The 21545-nt window shown below is 50.2% G+C and overlaps 11 protein-coding genes across 11 annotated transcripts; 6 read left to right on the top strand and 5 right to left on the bottom strand.

The window, feature by feature from the left end:
• Positions 1 to 614: 614 nt before the first annotated feature.
• On the bottom strand, positions 615 to 3262 carry NFIA_104320 (peptide alpha-N-acetyltransferase complex A subunit NAT1; the record flags this gene model as incomplete). The annotated part of the gene is made up of 2 exons (XM_001266840.1): positions 615 to 1078; positions 1129 to 3262. 2 exons carry the CDS (start codon positions 3260 to 3262, stop codon positions 615 to 617), a joined length of 2598 nt encoding a protein of 865 aa, XP_001266841.1.
• Positions 3263 to 3913: 651 nt separating this feature from the next.
• On the bottom strand, positions 3914 to 4577 carry NFIA_104310 (MIX23 family protein; the record flags this gene model as incomplete). Its single annotated transcript, XM_001266839.1, has 2 exons — positions 3914 to 4378; positions 4515 to 4577. 2 exons carry the CDS (start codon positions 4575 to 4577, stop codon positions 3914 to 3916), a joined length of 528 nt encoding a protein of 175 aa, XP_001266840.1.
• A 506-nt stretch (positions 4578 to 5083) lies between these two features.
• On the top strand, positions 5084 to 6250 carry NFIA_104300 (putative formamidopyrimidine-DNA glycosylase; the record flags this gene model as incomplete). The annotated part of the gene is made up of 2 exons (XM_001266838.1): positions 5084 to 5676; positions 5740 to 6250. 2 exons carry the CDS (start codon positions 5084 to 5086, stop codon positions 6248 to 6250), a joined length of 1104 nt encoding a protein of 367 aa, XP_001266839.1.
• A 135-nt stretch (positions 6251 to 6385) lies between these two features.
• Positions 6386 to 7393, bottom strand: NFIA_104290 (uncharacterized protein; the record flags this gene model as incomplete). The annotated part of the gene is made up of 1 exon (XM_001266837.1): positions 6386 to 7393. The coding sequence occupies one exon, from the start codon at positions 7391 to 7393 to the stop codon at positions 6386 to 6388; it is 1008 nt and encodes a 335-aa protein (XP_001266838.1).
• Positions 7394 to 7999: 606 nt separating this feature from the next.
• Positions 8000 to 9864, top strand: nar1 (iron-sulfur cluster assembly protein NAR1; the record flags this gene model as incomplete). Its single annotated transcript, XM_001266836.1, has 2 exons — positions 8000 to 8104; positions 8176 to 9864. The coding sequence occupies 2 exons, from the start codon at positions 8000 to 8002 to the stop codon at positions 9862 to 9864; spliced, it is 1794 nt and encodes a 597-aa protein (XP_001266837.1).
• Positions 9865 to 10425: 561 nt separating this feature from the next.
• On the top strand, positions 10426 to 10724 carry NFIA_104270 (Rpo12/RPC10 RNA polymerase subunit family protein; the record flags this gene model as incomplete). Its single annotated transcript, XM_001266835.1, has 2 exons — positions 10426 to 10628; positions 10700 to 10724. 2 exons carry the CDS (start codon positions 10426 to 10428, stop codon positions 10722 to 10724), a joined length of 228 nt encoding a protein of 75 aa, XP_001266836.1.
• Positions 10725 to 11174: 450 nt separating this feature from the next.
• Positions 11175 to 12535, bottom strand: NFIA_104260 (anthranilate phosphoribosyltransferase; the record flags this gene model as incomplete). Its single annotated transcript, XM_001266834.1, has 2 exons — positions 11175 to 12134; positions 12206 to 12535. 2 exons carry the CDS (start codon positions 12533 to 12535, stop codon positions 11175 to 11177), a joined length of 1290 nt encoding a protein of 429 aa, XP_001266835.1.
• Positions 12536 to 12882: 347 nt separating this feature from the next.
• NFIA_104250 (mitochondrial 54S ribosomal protein uL10m) lies at positions 12883 to 13947 on the top strand (the record flags this gene model as incomplete). The annotated part of the gene is made up of 1 exon (XM_001266833.1): positions 12883 to 13947. One exon carries the CDS (start codon positions 12883 to 12885, stop codon positions 13945 to 13947), a length of 1065 nt encoding a protein of 354 aa, XP_001266834.1.
• Positions 13948 to 14266: 319 nt separating this feature from the next.
• On the bottom strand, positions 14267 to 15712 carry NFIA_104240 (phosphatidylinositol-specific phospholipase C; the record flags this gene model as incomplete). The annotated part of the gene is made up of 1 exon (XM_001266832.1): positions 14267 to 15712. One exon carries the CDS (start codon positions 15710 to 15712, stop codon positions 14267 to 14269), a length of 1446 nt encoding a protein of 481 aa, XP_001266833.1.
• A 1259-nt stretch (positions 15713 to 16971) lies between these two features.
• On the top strand, positions 16972 to 18379 carry NFIA_104230 (putative 2-oxo acid dehydrogenases acyltransferase; the record flags this gene model as incomplete). The annotated part of the gene is made up of 3 exons (XM_001266831.1): positions 16972 to 17115; positions 17172 to 17243; positions 17309 to 18379. The coding sequence occupies 3 exons, from the start codon at positions 16972 to 16974 to the stop codon at positions 18377 to 18379; spliced, it is 1287 nt and encodes a 428-aa protein (XP_001266832.1).
• A 451-nt stretch (positions 18380 to 18830) lies between these two features.
• On the top strand, positions 18831 to 21523 carry NFIA_104220 (uncharacterized protein; the record flags this gene model as incomplete). The annotated part of the gene is made up of 3 exons (XM_001266830.1): positions 18831 to 18966; positions 19027 to 20737; positions 20797 to 21523. 3 exons carry the CDS (start codon positions 18831 to 18833, stop codon positions 21521 to 21523), a joined length of 2574 nt encoding a protein of 857 aa, XP_001266831.1.
• Between the last annotated feature and the right edge of the window lie 22 nt (positions 21524 to 21545).

The raw sequence follows: 21545 nt of genomic DNA, 5'->3' as shown, positions 1-21545 counted from the left end.
GAGGGATGAACCTCTCAACTTCTGAATGTACCATACTCTCCCACTTAGACTGTATATTAGTGCGACCTTGAAGGTCATATATATTGTAGGCTATCCTGACGAAGGTACATGACCATGTCGCTGACTTCTAGAGGAGGACGACATCATAGTAGAAATCAGCCCGCTACAGGTAATCCATTCAATATCTTAGGCGGCGTCCTGTTCCCCCAACGGACACCGCTCTGATGACATCTAATATCAGTGAGTTAGGCCAACAATCAATGGCGCAACATTTACAAGATTATCGATCTCTTTCGGACAAAGACGAAGGAAAAGCTCGTCAGGAAAATTAACGAAGCAAGCACCAAGCCAGTCGTATCTCATTTTTATATTCAAGCCCCACGAAAAGATAAGAAGTATAGTATCCTACTCATACATCAATCACATTGTATCTCTTCCGCTACACTGGACTAAATTCCTTGTCCCCTTGGGCCCTCAACCACAGGTCCATCGATTTCCAAGGCGATGAGATGGGGGTGAATCTGAAGCGAGGGATTGACTAACCCTTAGCCCCAGTTATCACCGCCGTGATATGTGGATGACGGGATGATTCCTCTTAACATTCGTGCGATGGCTCAGCTGAGCTGGAAAACTGTCGATTCAGGCCATTTGCTGGTGGCCTTCTCGGTGTACGCGGTCTTTGCGGCCTGATCACTTCCCCACTCGTACAGAATCTCGAGACCCGCTAGCGCAGTCTCGATGGAGGCATTGTTCAAGTCAAGCGTGGCGACCAGATCCTTTTCGCACTGCGCCTTGGAGTCAGGCTGCAGGATGTGGCGGCATCTGAGGCTGGCTTGTGTGCACAAAGGACTCTCCTTGTGGGTGGACAAGAAAGAGTCGTTCCACTCTCCGAGATTCTGCGATTTTGGCAGCAGCTTTTCGAATTCAGCATTGACAACCTCAGCGACCTCAGGGGCAAGAGGCTCAGAAAGACTGTCAAGGGCTTTGCGGAAGCGCAGTAGCTGAACATGGAGAGTCGGGTTGCTTGCGTCAATTTGGTGAGCGGCGGCAAGACATTTGAGCGCAAGTGCGTATTTTTCTTCAAACGCGTTAGCCAATTTTCAAAGGCATCCCAGGGATTGTACTTACTCTGTCTGAGATACACCTCGAATCCAAGACACTGCGCCTCGATATTCTTTGGGCTATGCTCTAACAAGGGCGTCAAGAACTTGGTCGCATCCTTGAGCGGGTCCTGCGTTTGGACAAGCTTGTTGCCCAGAGGGTCAGGGTCCTCTTTCTTCGTCTCTCCATCGGAGCCCTTCGCAGTAGCGGCGGCAGCTTTTCTTGCCTCACGCTTTTCGGCCTCGATCTTCTCCAGACGTTGCTGTTCCTTCTTGGCTTTCTTGAGGGCCTTCTTCCTCTCGGCGTCGTCTTGGTCGCCTGAGCCATTGAGTCCGCTAGGCAGTGGACCGTGAGCCAGATCCGGTTCGTCATGGAGTAGAATATATGCTTTGATGGCAGCGAGAGCCATTCTGGTGTAGAAGGGATGTTCGCGCAAACGATCCTCCCACCGTACCATATCAACGTACGCCCTAATCATGCCCTTGCGAAGAGAAAAGCTATGGAAGTCGAATTGATCTTCCTGCCAAACATCAAAGATGTTGTTCACTCCATGGAAGCGCTTCAGAGCGAGACCAAGTTTCTTCTGTCGTAGATATGACTCGCCATCCTCGGTAAGATACCAAACACACTGCATTTCGTGAAGATCGCCCAATGCCCCTCCAACGGTCTCATTCCTGGTGAATTTGCTCATATTGTCAAGTGCCTTTTCGTTGTCGTTATTCCGCAGTTGATACTTAGCCGCCTTCGAGTTGATATAGCGGTCCTTCTCATCCAGAAGTCGGGCCTTCTCCATCTCTTCGGCAGCCTTTTGAGGGTTGCCGTAGTGCTTCCATATCCTGGCTTTGGTCATCTGGTACTCGACGGCCTTGGGGGCTAGTTCGATGGCCTTGTCGACGCACTCCATGGCCTTCGATAAATTGCGACTCAGGTGGTAGTTGTAGTGCTGAGCAAGGAAGTAGTAAGTCGAAGCGAGGAACTCAGTGTTATCCTTAGCTGCCGCTCCTTCCGCGGAGCCGTTTGATTGTGCCGTCCCATTACCAGACACATAGCTTTCCACAAGCTCCTGTACCGTGTCGCGTTTGCTAGGGTTGGTGTACAGAGATTTGATGTTTGCAAAGAGTGATGGCACACCCTTCTTGAGCATGCGCTGCAGGTATGCATCCGCCGCTTGCTTAAACTCCTCGCCTTCCAAGAAGTCCAATGGAATTCTGCGAGGAGCGTCTCCTCGAGGGTTCTTGTCCGCCCAAGCGTCATAGAAAGCCTTTAGCGCCGCGTGATCGCTTTCTGAGATCCCTTTCGCCCTTATTAGACCGTCATAGTAGATGGAGTTCTCCGGGTTCCGCTCAAGAAGGGCAGTGTAGGCGGCCTCGGCTTCCGCCTTTCGGTCCAATCGCAAAAGGTAGTCTGCCTTCATTTCCATGACCGCGAGCACATCCGTTATTCTGTATCCAATAGTCTCAAGGTGTTCCAAGGCCTGTTCGACCTTGCCTGCTTCCGCCATGATCATGTTCTTGTACAAAACAGCCTCTGAGTGCTCCATGTCGGATACCGGCGGCGGTTGCTTGAGCGTCTCCTCGTACGTGGTCAAAACCTTCTCCGCCTCCTCAAGGTCACCTGCAAGATGGTGTGCAATCGCCAAAGCCGTCCAGTTCTGGCGGAAGCCCGGACGGGCTTGCAGCATCGCACTCCTGCTTTGGACGTAACCCTGGTAATCCCGCATTTGCATCTGGAGCAAAGCGAGGTCGCGCTGGATGGGCTGGGACTCCGGCTCGATCCTCAACGCGAATCTGTATGCCTTGATTGCCTCCTCATAGTTTTTCTCGGCTCGGTACAGCAGCCCATAGACGTGCCAGCAAATGTGCGACTTCATGTCATTCCGCAGGGCTTCCTTGGCCAACACAAATGCCTCCTCTTGTTGTCCGAGATTGCTCATGATCAGAGCCTTCATCGCCTGTGTATCGCCATGATTAGGGGTTTTTCGAAGAATCTGGTCGGCGAGCTTAATGCCTATACAAGACGGAATGGAGTCAGTCCACCTTTCTGGAAACTTTGAGTGACTCAATTCGGTCGCCAACCCACCCTTTTTATATTGCTTGTTCTCATAGTGGCGGACCACCTGTCGGAAGGAGGACGCATCCTTGGAGCTCAAAGGCTGCGGCATGGTGGCTGTTGTGCAAGGTTGGCGGAGTTGAAGGTGCCAAGTTACTTGTGCGTAGATAAAGCTGGTGGAAGTTGTGCGGGGAGTGGGCTCTTCGCTCCGGGAACAATGACGAGCACTTATATTATTCTTCTTAGCCTCTGAACAATATCAACGTTGACTCTACCGCAATCTATTTACTCGATTGAGGACAATGGTTGATTTTCTCTCCTCTGCTTAAATTATTGTAACACAATGGATGGCTTGCCTGTACAATCCTCCCTCTTCAGCTGCATTCGCGCTCAACCAACAAGGGCTGACCAGCGTCAGTCAGCATAAGTATCCGAGACGACGCTTGCGTGCATATGCCGGCCCAGGGAATCCTCTACAAATTAAGGTCCGTTCTCGTGCTACCGTACCTTTGTTCTCTTTGGGTATATGCCTGGCCTCATGGTTATTCGACAAGTTGAGATAGTCATAATGGCGCTGGGATAGCTTCTGTCTGGATACCAAACGCCTGAGATATGCAAGTATAATATACAGAAATATACATCAAGAGATATGACATCTCGAACCATATCAACATCTGCTGCGCCAGCAGAATAATAAATGGGGGAGTATCCGTCATGTTTTCGGCGTAAGGATACCGGTCTCTGTTGGTGCCGTTCACAACCCTCACCGTTGCTTCCTCTGGCGCCAATTGTTCAAAGCCTCCTCCCAGGTCGAAGCCGAATCACTGCACCTCTCAGTAACTACGCCCCAGGTTCGCGCTCGTATGATCTCTTCCACTGTTCGTTGGTTCCGAACCAAGTTCGCAAGCGACTCTGTCCTCAGCTCTTTCGGGAAATATCGAGCAGAGTAAGGATCCAATCTTTCATCGACAATCTTTTCCCGTTCCTTTGCCGACTCTTCCTGTCGAAGAATAAGATCCGGATCGTCGGGATCGGGACTGGTCGCCACCCCAGCGCAAAAGTTCAGTACATCAGATCGCGTTTGCCATGACTGGAAGAGGACATTGTCTTTGAAGTTCCGGCATGCTGCGGTATCTATCGGCCTTCCGGCTCTGGAGTCCGTTTGACGGATTGCAGTTGACGAGGGATCAAACCCCTCCCGGGCCGGGGTGACCAGGGCATTGAGATTCTGCGAAATGGAGTCATCGATGGTCGCCCTAGAAAGCCGCAGAAAATCTGCTCGATCCAGAAACGGCGATGTCAGTCATGTTACTCTGCTGTAGTTGTGCGCGATCTTGGGCTGTGCATCAAGTACCTAAGAGCACCCTCTCATTGAAGCAGAACTGAGGAGTCAATTGTGGGGTTGATGTTGATGATGCCCCAGACATTTCGCCAGCCCTAGACGGTGTAGGTCCACCGTCTTTTCGAGAAGTCGAAAGAGCCCAAAACCACTCCAGTTTGTAGAGCTAGACAAGAACTAGGGAAGTAAGCTGTAGGTTGACTTGTGCAGCGGCACAAGAGCGGGATATGGGAACGACGTTCAGCCCTCTGATCCAAAAAGCTCTCAAGCACACGAACACATCAGGATCTTCCAATCTGATAATGTGGCAGACTGAACACACGTAAGGATGAGACTGGATATTGAAGGTGGCTGCGGCAATCCAACGACTGATGCTCTTATCGATAGTGGCTAGTCCAAATTGAGTAGGGAGCTATGGATCACGGGACTTCGTGACATCGACGCGTCTCTATAACAACTTCGTGTTCAGATAAGCTGACGTTTGTCATCGTAAATATTATGAGACATTGAGTACTCCGTACATTATCTTTCATCTAAACTAATAATTCTGCATATACATCAATAGGTTTGCTCTTTAGAGGTACTTCAGCCGCCATGCCTGAATTAGCTGAAGTCTCGCGCATCGTTCACTTTATCGATCAACATCTTGTTGGGAAGACTCTCACGAAGGTTTCTGCTCAGAACGATGATATTGTCTACGGGAAAGTTGGGACCAGCGCCTCTGAATTTCAAAAGGCCATGGAAGGGAAAAAGGTTGTCAGCGCAGGTCAACAAGGAAAGTATTTTTGGCTCATCATGAACGAACCTCCTCATGCAGTGATGCATTTCGGAATGGCAGGCTGGCTCAAGATCCGAGACGCCGATACATACTACTACCGCGTCGAGAAACCCGAAGATAAAGAATGGCCACCGAAATATTGGAAGTTCCTGCTGGAAACAGACGGGGACCCGAAAACCGAGGCAGCTTTCGTTGACTTCCGCAGATTAAGTCGTATTCGACTTGTGGATTGTCCTGCAGAAGAGATCCGCAAACATAGCCCACTGAAAGATAATGGTCCGGACCCGGTGGCTGATAAAGACATCGTCACGGAAGAGTGGCTGGCAGACAAGCTCAAGAGCAGAAAGGTTCCCATCAAGGCCCTTCTCCTGGATCAGGCTAATATCAGTGGGATTGGTAATTGGATGGGGTAGGGCTACACGGCGATGTATGCTGCCGCTTTGATGAGCATAAAGAGCTGACAGCTGTTCAGTGACGAGATCTTATATCATGCCAAGATACACCCGGAGCAATATAGCAATACTCTCAACGATGAGCAGATCAAACAGCTTCACTCCTCCATCCATTATGTTTGTACCACGTCGGTAGATGTGCTCGCTGATTCCGAGAAATTTCCCGAGCATTGGCTGTTCAAGCATCGATGGGGGAAGGGAAAGAAGAACAAGCCATCGGTCCTGCCAAATGGCGAAAAGATTGTTTTTCTGACTGTCGGAGGTAGAACGAGCGCCGTTGTGCCGAGTGTTCAGAGAAAAACGGGCCCCGTTGCTAAAGATATTGGCGACGAGGATGCCAATAGCCCTAAGACCGAGACCAAACGAAAGCGGGTAACGGCTGTTAAAAAGGAGGAGGATGTGAATGACGATGAGAAGGAGCCCAAATCGAAGAAATATGGATCGCGGTCCAGGAAATCCGAGGATGCAGTGGAAATTAAGGAGGAACCGAAGCAGGAGGGAAGACGACGATCCACGCGCCTCAGAAAATGAAGACTTTCCTTTTACACGCAGAGGCATGAACTTATAGCGACGCAATTCATCCGTCTTCGTATACGTATCTTGAAACATACTAAACTTCAAATATGGCCACGAGAAACACAAAACGAACATATCCCTAGAATCTCATTACAACTTCACTCCATCGAGACATTCTCGAAAGATACTCAAATTCCCTGTTCTATGACCGGGATCCACAATGCCGAATACAATTGCTTCAAACCATCCTTTGAATTCCTTCTCCTTCATGACTTGCAACCAGCAATCCGCGACGTCATGCTTGGGATTCATGAACGCGCCACAACCCAAGGCGCCCAGAACGAGCCTCCGATGACCATGGGTCCCAGCAATGCGCAGGACAAGGCGCATCTTACCCTTGATCAAATCTCGATCCTCCGCATTCGCATACCGATATTTCTTGGAATCATCGATCACGACAGGCGGTGCCACCTCTGCTGCTATGCTGACAACACCGACTATGGGGAGCCACTCAGGTTTGCCCAAGTCCATCCAGCGATGTCGTCTTCGCGTGTCTTCCCGAAAAACAACGACGGTCGGTGAATAGATAGCACTAAGGCTACCGATGGGATAGAACTGCTTTTTGAGTGTGAAGCTGAGGCTACTGCGGAAACAGAGCTCCTCTTCTTGGGCCATTGCTCCATGTTCCCAACCGCCTCCGATATGATCCGCGTTCGCCATGTTCAAGACACAGACAGGCTCGGTGTCCTCATGATCGAGGAACTGGGCGGCGTTGGCAAGGTTGATCGCGGTGTTGAAGGTGTCTCCTTCCACAACTTTGACCAATGTGCGGACATTGGGGCAGTTCTTCTGATCCAACTGGGGCAATTTATCGAGCGAATATTTGTACCCATCGGGCGGAGCGCCAGGCGTCACCGTCAATATCGTCGGAATGATGCCCTTTGTTTCTTGAGCGACTCTTACCAGGCGCGCTCTCCTCGTTCTGCTGTCTTCCTCGCCTTCATCTGTTTTCTGTATCTTTGCGGGCCGTTGGGCTCCTTGCCGGACATTCGACTCATTTGCGCCGGAAGCTTCAGGCACATCCTTGACTTGTGCGCGCCGTTTCTGTGCTTTGACAGTTACTGGCTGCTTAGAGCTATCCGCTGGTGCACCGGTCATGATTGGTAGGAAATTTAGAGTATACACAGGGGAGTAGTCGGAAAGTTAGAAAACTAGATGTTATGGATTCTGACACTTTCTCCTAAGCTATATATGTCTATCACTCTCGCTGTCCTTGATCGAAACCCAAGCCTGTAGCCCGACAACAGAGCAAAGCAAACCGGCGTCTCCTGTTGGAGCCTGAGGTCACTAGACAAAGAAACGGCAGAACCGCCTGAACGAGGAGCATAACAAGGCGGAATCTTCTTTGAACACGCGGGCGGTGAGCTTATCAGCGCCGATTGCGGGGTGGAGCAGCAAATCAAGTCAGTCGCCACTTTCGGCGACCATGACAAAGCGCAAGATTGGCTTTACTAAACAGCCTACTTTTTCTATCAAAGAGACTTGGGTTTGTCGGCTTTCTTTATCTTCTGAAAGAGCGCTTCTCTGGTCAAGCTGTTCACCAGCCCCCCATAACTACTGTTTTCTTTGTCGTTATTTTCGTCGCATTGCATCTACAACAAAGAAGACAGGCTCGAAGAACCCTGCGAGATCCATACTTCTTGGGTGGCGGTCTTCTTCGTCCTTATCGCATAGCGGGGAGCTCGACCAAAAGCCCCTGCCACGATGAGTGCAATCCTTTCTGCAGACGATTTGAACGATTTCATCTCTCCCGGGGTTGCTTGCATCAAGCCCGTTGAGAGTCTACCACAAAAAGAATCCCAGTCGGAGGTACGTTTCCTATCTTACCAATCATCTGTTGTTATCAGCCAATAGGCTAACGCTCATTTCCAATTTGATAGAATCCCTATGAGGTGACAAAGGAAGACAAAGTTCAACCGGAAAACCTTCCCCCGGCTCAGATTTCATTGACCGATTGCCTTGCATGCTCCGGATGTGTCACATCTGCGGAAGCAGTGTTGATATCCTTGCAATCACATACGGAGGTTCTCAATACTCTTGATTTGTACCCTGAATTGCCGCTGGATTTTGCAAGCGATCAAAGAGGCACGCAAAATGTTGGATCAGCAGACAGCGATAGTCGCATCTTTGTTGCTAGCGTCAGTCCTCAAGTCAGGGCGAGCTTGGCAGCCACATACGGAATCACCGAGCGGGAGGCAAAATATATGATTGATCAATTTCTTATGGGCCCTCACGGTCTCAGAGCTGGTGGAAAACATGGCAATGGGTTTACATGGGTTGTGGACACGAACGTTATGCGTGAAGCAGTGTTGGCTCTGACAGCGGACGAGGTCACCAACTCTTTATTATCAACTGGATCGGGCAGCCTTCCCAAGAGTCCAATTCTTTCGTCCGCTTGCCCCGGCTGGATATGCTATGCTGAAAAAACACACCCTTTTATCCTTCCGCACTTATCTCGCCTCAAGTCTCCTCAGGCTTTGAGCGGCACATTTCTGAAGTCAGTGCTAAGCAAGGCGCTTGGGGTCTCGCCTTCTCAGATATGGCATTTAGCTATCATGCCATGCTTCGACAAGAAGCTGGAAGCCAGCCGGGAAGAGCTCACCGACATTGCATGGGCTTCAACCTCCGCCGAGTCACAGACAACACCCGTCCGCGACGTTGACTGTGTCATAACCACCCGTGAGCTACTAACCTTAGCTTCTGCTAGGGGGCTTTCTCTACCCAATTTGCCGCTCAAAGCATTGCCCGCGTCATGTTCCACGCCGTTTCCAGACCAGGCCTTAGACTCATTCTTGTTCTCTAAGAGCTCGTCAGACCAAACAGTCGAATCGGGGACATCTGGAGGCTATCTTCACCACGTCCTCAAAATCTTCCAAGCCAGAAACCCCGGCAGCAAGATTGTCACACAGCGTGGGCGCAACGCCGATGTTGTGGAATATGTGCTCATGTCGTCTGGGGATGAGCCTCTTTTGAAGGCGGCTCGGTATTATGGCTTCAGGAATATACAAAACCTCGTCAGAAAACTTAAACCCGCACGCGTGTCGAGGCTGCCAGGTGCCAAGCCGCAAGCGGTCACTTCAAGTGCGAATCGACGACAACCCATGTCAAGGAACGCAGCTCCGGCTGGAACAGGCGCTGATTATGCATATGTTGAAGTCATGGCTTGCCCTGGCGGCTGTACCAATGGTGGTGGGCAAATAAGGATTGAAGATGCCAGGGAGGCAGTTCCGAACGCACTAAAAGAGACATCGACTGAAACTCCTGTGGCTGCATCGAAACCCACGCCACATGAGCAGCGTGCCCGGCTAGCCCGGGTAGATGAAGCGTACTACTCTGCGGACTCGGATAGCGAGGGATCTGTCACGACTGAGCCGGTTTCTGTCCTGTCAAGGGATACCAAGATTCATGAGTTCTTGAAGTATTGGTCCGAGAAGATTGATATACCCCTTTCCCAGCTCGCGTACACGTCCTATCGCGAAGTGGAGAGCGACGTGGGTAAGACGCAGAATGCGCCCAACGAGACTGCTCGTGTTGTGGAATTGGCAGGAAAGATCGGAGGTGGTTGGTGATACGGCACTCGCTGTCTGGAAAACATTGCATATATCATTTATACCCTTCAATTTGTTGTGGATGAGAGCGCTTTTTGCATCACTGGTTGGTTGCATGCTACGCATTTGGAGAGATACCCTTCTATTATAGATTTCTCATTTGTTGGGCATTTGAGAGGATTTATCAGTCATGAGATTGCTATAGGAAGTTCCATAGACGTATAGATCAGGGTAAAGCATGCCGCCTTAGCTTTTCCACTACGGTCACGATCAAACTCTTGAATTTAATACTTCGATTGCGGACAATAAAAGCAATGGACGGAGTAAACATGTGGTAGAGCAGGTACCTGAGGCATAAACGTGCTAGTCCAGAATAGGCTAGCTCCTTCACCCCCCGAACCCTTCCATCGGGATGACAAAGCAGCCTAGAGCATTCGGCAGAAAAAGTGCTCTATCCCAAGTCTGAGCTGTCTCCAACTCGCCTTCAATCACCCACGCCCCAGTTTATACTCGAGCGATACCTTCGCCAGCGATATATTATTTGCCTAGGACGCAATCTCGAACAAACCACATCCGAACACCATGTCCCGCGAAGCTTATCAGGTCCCCTCTCTCGGCGCCCAGAATGCCTTTGGCACCGAGGGTATGGCCGCTGGCTCGATGGATGGGCCTGTCGTCGCGTATCTGTGCGGCGAATGCAATGCGCGCGTCTCCCTGAAGAGAGGCGATCAGATCCGCTGCAAGGATTGCGGTCACCGTGTGCTCTACAAGGAGAGAACGAAGAGGTGAGTCTTTTTACTTCTGCGCCAAGTGAACCTCTGTCCGTGTGCGGTTGCTAATTGCCCTTTTTGAGTAGAATGGTCCAGTTCGAGGCTCGTTAAAAGAATCCGCACGACGAAGTGTTTTCGAACAAAGATTTGCAGGGCCTCCGCCCGTCTCGTCCTTTTTACGACAGTGATGTGCATTTCGTGGCGCTTTGGAGTTGGTTATTTTAAAGTTGAGAACTGCGGGCATGCCTAATGTTCTGCAAAGGCAGCGCTGAGGACAACAGCAAGCAGATATGTTTGGCAACATCGCTATACTATGTTCACAAATATTTTCAGTCCGACCTGATTCAATGCTAAAATATACCCCGTTCTGACGGTGTTGAATTTCCGTCCCTCGGAATATGCTCTCCGAGTAATCCCCAGGTATTCCAAAATCTCGTAACCCAGTATGTACCTAACCTCTATCCAACATAAGCAGTCCCAGCGAGAATTAAAAGAAACAACCCCGAAATGGAAGGCATGAGACATCACACATAACCTTGCGTCATCAATAGAACAGTTTTGTTAAAGTCTGTTTGTGACTTCGATGAACTGTTCCAAGCATTTAAGTGCCGAACCGCTTTCGACGGCCCATCTTGCTCGTCGAACACCCTCCTTCCAGCGACCACCGCCCGGACCACGTTCGGTAATCACCTTGCCATCATCACCAGGGCCCATGTTACTGGTGTCGGCTTCACAAATGCCCGAAATCACCAGGAGGGCGGCAACATTAATCAAGACGAAAGTAAGGATGGGGTCATCCGGAGGTAGCTCGTTTCGCAAAATACTCATGATCTTGGCTGCGTTTTCTTTCGGCATCTTTCTACCGTAGACTGCGCTTAGAGGATGTGTAGGCAGACCGAAATCAGACGGGTGAAGCTGGAAGGTTTCTATCTTGACCAAAGTCCGGGGAACATTTTCATCCTCGTCGCAGGAACACTCCTCATCAGGGCCGTCGTAGTCGGGATTGGGGTATCCCGTAAGTTTCCAGCAGTTTGTTGGACCCGCGCAACTGATTTCGTCCAGGTCCTCCGCACCACAGACAACAAGGGCCTTCTTCACCCCACTGGAGCGCAAGGCTTCTGCGAAAACGGGCCCCAGGCTCTGATAAGCCACACCGACCACTCTCGCTTCCAGCGCCCAGTCGACCGGGTTTGCCAATGGGCCCATTAGATTGAAGATAGTTCGCAGGCCCAAGCCCCGACGCACTGGGTTGGCGTACATCATACCGGGGTGGAAATTGGGGGCGAATAGGAACGCGTAGCTCGTTGCTTCGTAGACTTGGGCAAGGTTCTCGGCAGTAACTGCGGAGATCTTCGGGGGAACTGGGGCGATCGCGTTCAGGACGTCGGCAGAGCCAGAAAATGAAGTTTGCGCGCGGTTACCGTGCTTGGCTATCATAAGGAGCGGCGAGGCGATAATAGAGGCAGTCGTCGAAATGTTGAATGTAGAATGTGAATCACCACCGGTCCCAACAATATCACACTGGAATCCAAGACAAATTTGTCGAATAAGCAAGGCAGTCAAGCTATCGGTTCCGATTTCAATTCACTCACCAGGCCGCCCCCATAGTTTCCTTCCTTCTTCCCACGAGCATTGATGGCATTTTCCAAAGAGCTCTTCTCGATCTGGCTAGCTGCCTCTCTCATGCGAAGCGAACATAATGCAATGACCTGCGCATCTCGATCTTTTGCAGTAGAATGCAAAAGGGTTAAAAGAGCGGCCGTCTGGATGGCCGATAGACGATCTTCAAAGATCAATGCAAATGCTGAAGCGATTTCGGCGGGATCAACAGGGACCTGCGTAGTGGGGTAGGCAAGTTTCTGAAGGAGGGGTGAGATCGAAACCTGATTAGGCTTCTGGTCAAATTCATGCGCAGACAACATGGTGACTTGAGTAGAGTTCTACTCTTCAAGACACTTGAAAATGACTCCAAATGTCAGCAGTGACAAAGGAAAGGTGGAAGTAGCAAACAGCCCCTCAGCTTGTATCACCGGAGGAGTCATCGGCACCCGGCAGAATCTCACCGCCTATTAAATGGACTATACCGAAATGGGGACATCGGCCATTGTTTCTTCCAGATTTTGGTTTCTTTGCGTTGCTTTCAATAATTCATCGGCCAAGGTTATCGGCGCCAACCATTGCGCGAGACTATCACGCCCTGTATTTCCTGAGGGCCTGCACTGATATCATCACACTCGCAGAAAAACAAATCTTACACTTCCGATTCACGATGCCGCCACGGTTACGTCTCGCCAATGGACGCATTTGTCAGTCGTTCCGACGCCAGAGAGTCCTATGTCAATTCGAAATACCAGTCGCTGCTCGTTATGCGAGCACCGCAACTACAGCAACGACTCCGGCCGCATCTATTGAACAGATGACAACTTCCATTCCTCCAATCGCTAGATATCCCCCTTCTCAGCCTCCCTCTCATCGCAGTCCCGAGTACCGACGATCACAGCTTCTCCGGCAGTACACATCGCTTATCCGCACTACACCTCTCATGGTTCTTTTCCAGCATGATAACCTTCAGTCGGTGGAATGGACTGCAATCCGACGGGAACTGAGCAAGGCCATGCAGAAGGTTGATGAGAAGATTGCCGCTGAGGGACGGCAAGCTCAGCCACTGGCGCCGCACATCAAGGTGCAAATCGTGCAGACCAGCATCTTCGAGGTCGCTCTCCGCATTGTCGAATATTTCCGCCCAGATGGGGCCACAGTGGCCAATGCCAAACCTCCGAGAGCCGTCGACCCCGTTACACAGACCTCCGCGGAGATCCCTCTGTCGGGATCCAGGGACGACCCGGCTTTGACCCATGACCTCTCCCGTGCGGCCCATGACGCTGTGATGCACTTGAAAGGCAAGCATGAACTCTCAGCGCTTCTCGTGGGTCCCGTGGCAGTCCTTTCTATCCCACAGGTGTCTCCCGAGCACCTGAAAGCCGCCATGTCGGTTCTTGCCCCCAAGGCGACCGGCTTCCCTGCTCCCACTAGGAGGGCTAACCCGGCATGGCATGAACTGCCTGTCCAAAATGGATTGCAGAAATTGAGCTTGCTGGCTGCTCGAGTAGATGGTCAGGTCTTCGATGTCGACCAGACGAAATGGGTCGGCAGCATCGAAGGTGGTATGGATGGCTTGCGGTCTCAACTCATTATGGCTCTGCAGAGCATGGGATCTAGCATTACGAATGCCCTGGAAGGCGCTGGCAAGAGCCTCTATTTCACTCTCGAGAGCAGGAGGAGCGTTCTGGAAGATGAGCAGAAGGGCCCCGAGGGTGACAAGAACGAATCTTAACGACATAGCAAACCTTGTCTGGTCATCCATGTATAATATTTCTTGTACTTATCTCAATTAGATTTCCTCGGAAAACCCCTCGGTTACATTTCTCGATCTTGAATAGCATATCTTTGATCAATCAGGATCCATTCCGTCAGATCTGTTATTGTTCCTCTCGCTGTCCTCATACGGTGTAATTTATTTCCCTTCTTACACATGGATGCATGTACGAACTAAATTGTTGGCATATCATAATAACCTATAGAATCATCGATGGGAAATGATAGCTGCATGATCAGGCTGCCCAGGTCCACCAGGGCACGCGTGAAAGCACAAATCAAGCATCGTTAGAGTGTTCCTGTTCCTCTCTCATCTGTCTCATCTTCAGCTTAGCGTTCATGCCAACAATGCACCGCACAAGGTCCCAGTCGCCTTCGTGGCCGACCCAGTCCGTAACAAGAATACCAGTCGACCAGTCACCGTCCGTGTCACTGTGTCTCCGGCAGAGATAGTCAACAGTTGCTGGGTTCAGCTTTGCTGCAATCTTCTCGGGCCACGTCCCGACCTTCCAGAAGTTGCTTGCACTGAGGAAATTTATATAAAATGGATGCGCTTTGCTAGCTTCGGGATCCGGGAGGGCACCGAACGGGTAACAGTGCCCGCTGGAGCGCTCACAGTGCTCCGTTACGTATTTGATCTTGACGTCGATGTTCTTCGTCTCGAGGACCTCGTAGAAGTCCTGGATACAGAGTTGACCACTGCTGCAGGTTGCGCTTGGAGTATTATCTGCCCAATCGCTTCCGTCTATGCCCCAGCCGCGGCCGTCGTGTTCATTCTTTAGCTCTTCTATGATGTTAAACCGGCGAAGCAGGACGACTTTCCCGCGCACTTCGCCCAGAGTAGGGATTTTGGGTTCTGTGTACCACCGGCTATCTGGACGAGCATAATGGTCGCGCACAATCCGACTCAGTTGTTCGTCGGTATGGTTTCCTGGGCCTTCTCGCTTCAGAGAGATGATGAGCGTCTCAGATGGATTCTCATCGAGGAACTCATTAACGTCTCGCATCAGATCGCGAAAGTACTTGTTGCCCGTCAAGGAGATGGGGAACACGCTGTGCACTAGGATAAGCTCATCCTTGGATGGGTCCTCGGGAAACTGGGGCTGCACACGGATGTCGAAGAAGCGGACACCATTTCGAAGCTGTTCGCGCGGACTGACAGCTTGGCAGCGAACAGACGGGGCCGCGACATGGCACGTAGGAGAATTGTGTGTTCCCGGAATGGATAGCGAGGAGAGCAATGTGCTATCTTTGAGCTCTCCCATCCATGCTTGCAGATTGGCCGAGGAGTAGATTGCAAGGTGGGATTCAGGCGTCACGTAGACGCCAGTGAAGCGAAATCGAGGATTATCGCACAACGCCTTCATTCCGGCAGACTCCGTCGTAGGAACCGGTGTCTGAATCTGATGTCGCTCTCCCTCGGCTTCAAAGATCCAGCGCAGGCGCTCTTTGTCCGAATCGATGAATGCGCGAACTTCGGTCTGGACTGTCTGGAAAGGTTCCACCTGAATATCAACCTCTTCATGAACAAAGGGTTCATTGTCATCAGTAATTGCGGCGACGGTCTCATTGGTGCGAGTGACATTGCTTAGAATTCGAGTGAAATTCCTGGCCAAGAATTGCATGTCATCTCGAGGATCCTTATGGGGGTGAAAACGCTCAATGAGCTTGAGGGTTATCGGGGTTGTGGTAAGATTGCGAATCGTCAAGTGTTCGGCCACCATTGTGCAGCAAGTCGGCGCTCAATTGAACGGTCTATCATGTACAGCAGAAGCCAGTCTTGAAATGCAAAATATGAAACAGATGGGTCGAAGCACGAGTAGGGAGTGAAAAAGAGAATACTGCCGCCTGCTCTTCTCTACCCTCAGGGTGCTTGGCCCTGACAAGACTAGAAGATTAGGTTGCACCAATGATGATTCGATCCTCCGCAATGCGATCTCCCAGTCCCACGTTCACCATGCCGGTAGCTGGAACCCTAAGGATCATCCAAGACACACCAATTTGCACTTGGAGAACAGGTACTTTTACCCGTTCTGAGCTGGAGGCTGAGCATTATTGAACAGATAGCAACTTCGCTGGCATTAAAGTCAGATACTCAGAGACTCGATCACAGCATAGGGCATAGACGAAATGGTGGTCGTCGGTTGTTATTGCTCAGTGTCGTATTCAGCTCCACTGTGCTGAGATAATCGTGGGGTTTCACAAAACAATGGCAAACGGAGGGGAAGTTAGGCTAGTCGTGTAGATAAAAACCTCGACCATGGACATCATTGTCGCTATTTTTGAATAGTTACTCGATAACTAGCTCTGCTTAGTAATGAAAAAGTATTTGCATGGATTGCAGCAAATATTCTTGCTGAACAAGTAGATATTCCTGCTCTAATCAAACGAGCACTCAGTGAATATTGGTTGTCGCTGGACCTGAGTTGAAGCAAGGTTCGACTCAGCTTAATTTGACTCCCAAATTCGAATCGGATCTTTTGCTCAACAAGGAGGAAAGAATGGAGCCGAGCTGTTTATCAAGGTGCCATTGTTGAAGCTCTCAGTATTTGAGTTCGGATGAGAAGACGGACCGAACCACGGAGTATTCGATTGATAATGCGGAGTAAATCACGTGGGGTGACGCTGGGCTCGGTTACTATCGGCGATGGGGAGCAATAATGCGGAGAGACCCTGTGTAGTCCTCCTCCTACTAATAGGGACAATTCCATGATGTCTCGCGGTTTTCTTCTTTGGAAAACTACCCTCTTTCTATATTCCCATTCCCGGTCGCTTCGTCATCGACTATGAGCTTTTTGCGCTGCAACAGAGGTGTCCTGGGGGCTTTCAGGTCCTCTCGGCCTCAGAGGGTCATCCCAACCACCCCATCGTCGAAAATATTAATACCTCGACGGAGTTTCCACGCTGCATTACCTTTGTGGGGTATAAAATCTCAAATATTGAAGGATGTGGGCGAAGGTATTTTCTTTCCTACGCAACTCTCATGTCTGTCATTCAATTGCTCACCCAGATTCTCTACGCAGGGATCACTGAAGTCCAGATTATTCAGTGGTATGTCGAGGAAGGCGCTCACATAGAAGAGTGGAAGCCACTGTGCCAGTATCAGTCTGATAAAGCAGTCGATGATGTGAGCGAGTTCTTCTCTATCCCGCTATTTACCTATCTGACGATTTACCAATCTAGATAACTTCGAGATACGAAGGAGTAGTCAAGAAGCTCCACTTTCAAGCAGATGACACTGTTCCCACAGGAATGGTATGCATGTTCATTTACAATTGGGAGGCGAGAACTATCCGCGTCTAACATTATGCTCTTCCCAGGCACTCTGTGACATAGAAGTCGAAGATGGCAAATATCCAGATGATCACACGCCTACTGAACCCAAATCCGAGCAATTGCAGCCAGATCCCGTTGCTGCGGACACTCTTTCTGTACAGCCAACAGCATCGACTCCGTTGCCCCCTTCACAAGTCAATGAGACCGCTGTTGAAGCCCCAAGGTCAAAGTATGCCTCTCTCGCTACCCCAGCAGTCCGTGGGCTGCTGAAGACTTACAATGTTGATATTCTTGAAGTCAAAGGGACGGGGAAGGATGGTCGAGTTCTTAAAGAAGACGTGAATAGATTCATTGCCATGCGCGAAGCAGCAGCGCAAGCGCGTTCTGTGGCACCTGCCAGTCAGCAAACAGAAACCACGGTTAACCTGACACCGATCCAATCGCAAATGTTCAAGACTATGACCCGCTCTCTCACTATCCCGCACTTCCTCTATGCGGATGAGCTCAAGATCAACGACATTACGGCTTTAAGGAAGAAGCTGGCATCTGACCCCAAAGATCCCAAAAAGGTCACCTTCCTCCCCTTTGTCATCAAGGCTGTGTCCCTTGCTTTGAACGAATATCCTCTTCTTAACGCTAAGGTGGACTTGAGCATTCCTGAAAAGCCGAAACTGATCATGCGGCCGAAGCATAACATCGGAGTTGCATTGGATACTCCACAGGGGTTGATCGTTCCGAACATCAAAGATGTCGCAAACCGGACAATCATGGAAATAGCAGCAGAAATTAGGCGGCTAAGTGCACTGGGCAAAGAGGGTAAACTCACACCCACCGACCTCAGTGGTGGCACGATAACTGTCTCAAACATCGGTAACATCGGCGGCACCTACGTTGGACCGGTGATTGTACCAACTGAAGTGGCTATTCTGGGGGTCGGAAAATCAAAAACAGTACCAGTCTTTGATGATGCTGGTCAGGTCACCAAGGGCGAGCTAGTGAATTTCAGTTGGAGTGCAGACCATAGAGTTGTGGATGGGGCGACTATGGCAAGAATGGCCAACAAAGTTCGCGAGTTTATCGAGTCGCCAGAGCTGATGCTTTTGAATTTGAAATAGAGCAAGAGCGGTTCTTCCATCACAGTGATACCAGGTTCTAATATAGCAGTTATAGAGTCCACCTGACAAAGCGACTGAAAGTCAACACGTATTTTGTTTCTGAGTCTGTGTTGTGATGGAGTCATGAACACCGAGTCCTACTATTGTGTTCGATGAATAGATGTTTATCCCAAGACCGTTTGGCAGTGAATTTTCATTTCCTCTTGAATTCTGTGTTTGGACTTTCTTTCGTTTGTTTACTCAAGGCTGCGCCTGCTGGCGTCAACAACCCCTCCTCATAGCTCTCAGCCTCTCACACTCACCAACCTCTAACCTCTGATTTTCTCCTTGGTATTCTCTTTCTTTCACTTTATACTCCTCTTGCACTATTGCTGTTGTGAGAAGAAGTGTAACTCTCAGTCTGCCTCGTAGCCGTTGTCTCTGCCCTTGATAGTGTCACCGAGCTGCCAAGATGGGGACAAGAGGACTTCTCTTCATCCGCTGCCGTGGCAGATACTTCGTCATCTGGAATCAGTTTGACAGCTATCCTGAGGGACTCGGAGATGCTATTGTTGATGAAATACCAACTGATCCTGAGGGCTACCGCAGTAAGAAACGCTATGCTTCTGGAAGCTATGCACACCCACTGACACATTTGTTCTCGCTAGATTGGCTAAATTCAATGAGGGAGATGTATTCTCGTTCTGCACAGAAGTTCGAAGAGGAAATACTCACGGTGGATGTCAATATCGAGCAAGACGATCTTAGCATCAGTGAGCGTCATGCAAAGAGCTATCTGGCTGTAGATGACCGCCTTGAATATGCTCCAATTCAGACGATCATGAACGAATTCTCCAATGACCTCCTCGTTGAATGGACTTACACCATAGACCTTGACCGGGAGATGTTCGCTGTTGATGATGCCGCATGCTTCAAGCTGTCTAACATACCCCACGGGGGACAGTGGATCCGATATCTCGCTGAGGATGCCCGACAGCGCAGAAAGCTGGGTGACAATACACCCAAGGACATCATTGCTGATATCTCCTGGAAACCAAACATCGATCCCAACTTGAAGGTTCTGGGCCAAGCTCTCAACATTGAACTTCTCTCGCTTACCGATTTTGCTGCTGAAACTATGCTCCCCATGGACTTAGATGCCGCCTCACACCCCACTGCTGTCAAACAAATGATGCCTGCCCGCATCAACTTTCTGATGACCACGTTTTTGCAGATGTGTAAGGTGTATCGGAAGGTTCTTGATCGCTTTGTCCTTGGTTGGGATCCCAGCTGTTTTATGTTCAGGGAAATGGCGTTCGCTGTGCTGTCGCTCGCTGCTGGAGAAGTGTTCTTCGAATACCCTGAAGTCCTGAATGCGAAGTACGTGTCAAACGGCTATTACCTGCTTCCGAATTCCAGGACTCAAAAATACCATACGAGGATGCTTCCGCGATTTGTACATGAGAGTCACCTTCCTGGCATCGAGCCTGGATCAGCACCGAAAAGCACTAGCTTCTGGTTTCACAACGTTCTCGTTCATCTCAATTCTAGACTTGATTTAGATGATGTCGAAGAAGCATCAGTGGTAGCGGTGGTGAATGAGGGACTCGGTCAAGGACACGAAGAGTTCTATGCCATGGTACTCTCGATTCTAGACGTTGTTCTGATCCGTGTGCAGAAGAGACGTGACGGAAAGCCATATATCAGGAGGTCTCCGCTCATGGCTCTGTTTGAGTTTACTGAGGAGAACTCTGGATATGCTCATGGCCCTCGTACTCGTCCGTCTCAGTCCCAGCAAGGTCTCAACAAACCAGACAGTCACGACGCCAAACCGAAAGACACATCCCTAGGAGAGGACGATGCTGCAGAAGAGGACGGTTCTGCTTCCGATATATCAGCGGACCCAGCGGCAGCGGGTTATTTCACCTTCATGCTGATGTATCACTTCTTCAATGCAGCTGCAGCTGAGAGGCTTGCTGGTACGAGGTCTCTTCCGTTTCCCAATGAGATCTTGTCCTTGATCATGGACTTTTCGGATATGCGTACATATTTGGCCCTTGCACAATCATCTGCTTTCTGCCACGAGCTAAGCCATCACAAGCTCCGGCTGAACGATGAATACGCCGTGATTGGGAGTGGCGAAGATCCTGAGACCTTTGTCCTAGAAGACTTGCATTCAGGGAAGAAGATCCATTCTAAGCTCAGCATGTATCAAGAGAATTGGCGTGGCCGCGCAATCGCAGACGGACTCAAATTGAGTCCTGTTATAGGCGTCACGAATACAGACAGGCTCAGTATCATGGATGACGTGGCCATTCAGTTATCGGACGTGACGCCAAAGGATCCAGTGTGGTCTGAGCCAGAAGAAGGTCGTTCTCGGTAAGTGGTACATCTCGTTTGTAATTTGTCAGGAGAGCAGTAAAGCTGATATGTCGTAGAGAACAATACGCCGGCTGCTCCTTCCCTCGGAACGAGAGAGGTGGTAATTCGATTTTCGATCTGCCTAGTTATGCGTATATTGGTGCTGTCGAGAACGCCTGGTTACAATACCTGTCCAAGCTAGCAAGATACGCTAGTGACGCTGGTGATCTCTACTCAAGCTTCTTCAGAACCATACTCCGCAACAGACAGTACCGCTGTCTTCTGCTCCCTGGATACCGTGAATTAGGGATGGAGCCCTTTCGATGCAGCGGTCTTCACGCATTCTTCCGCCCCAAGCGTGATGAAAGTCCAGAAGAGTGGGAACGGACTCTTCAGTATGTCGTTCGCCAGCTCTCCATACTTGAAGCTGGCCCCAGAGATAGGTTCCAGAGATGGGGTCATCCCGTCATTGTGGCCTTTTCGACAAGAGTCAAACTGTTCTATTATGTCTTTCATCGTGAGGTCAAGCCTCCGATTTGCTCGAATGCGAAATCATACACGGTTGAAATCGCTGCCAAGTGCACTGACCCCGATCCTGGCAGTCGGCTTGTCCAGCTCATTACCGGAGAAGATCCAATTGATCTGTACGACAAAGAAGGCAGGATGAGGTTTGAAAGCTGGATCATATCTCTCTGTAAAAACAGCTCACTGCAATACAATCCATACACCGAACAGTTTGAGCGGGAGGCTGAGGTGGATGATGAAGAGGACAATGGAGAAGACGATGAAGGGCACGAAGATTGACGGACAGGTGGGAGTCAGATTG

The sequence above is a fragment of the Aspergillus fischeri genome, genomic scaffold (genome assembly GCF_000149645.3).
Source record: "Aspergillus fischeri NRRL 181 1099437636245 genomic scaffold, whole genome shotgun sequence".
Lineage (NCBI taxonomy): Eukaryota > Fungi > Ascomycota > Eurotiomycetes > Eurotiales > Aspergillaceae > Aspergillus > Aspergillus fischeri.
The sequence above is the reverse complement of the archived record's forward strand: the minus strand, read 5'-3'. Positions and strand labels throughout refer to the sequence as shown.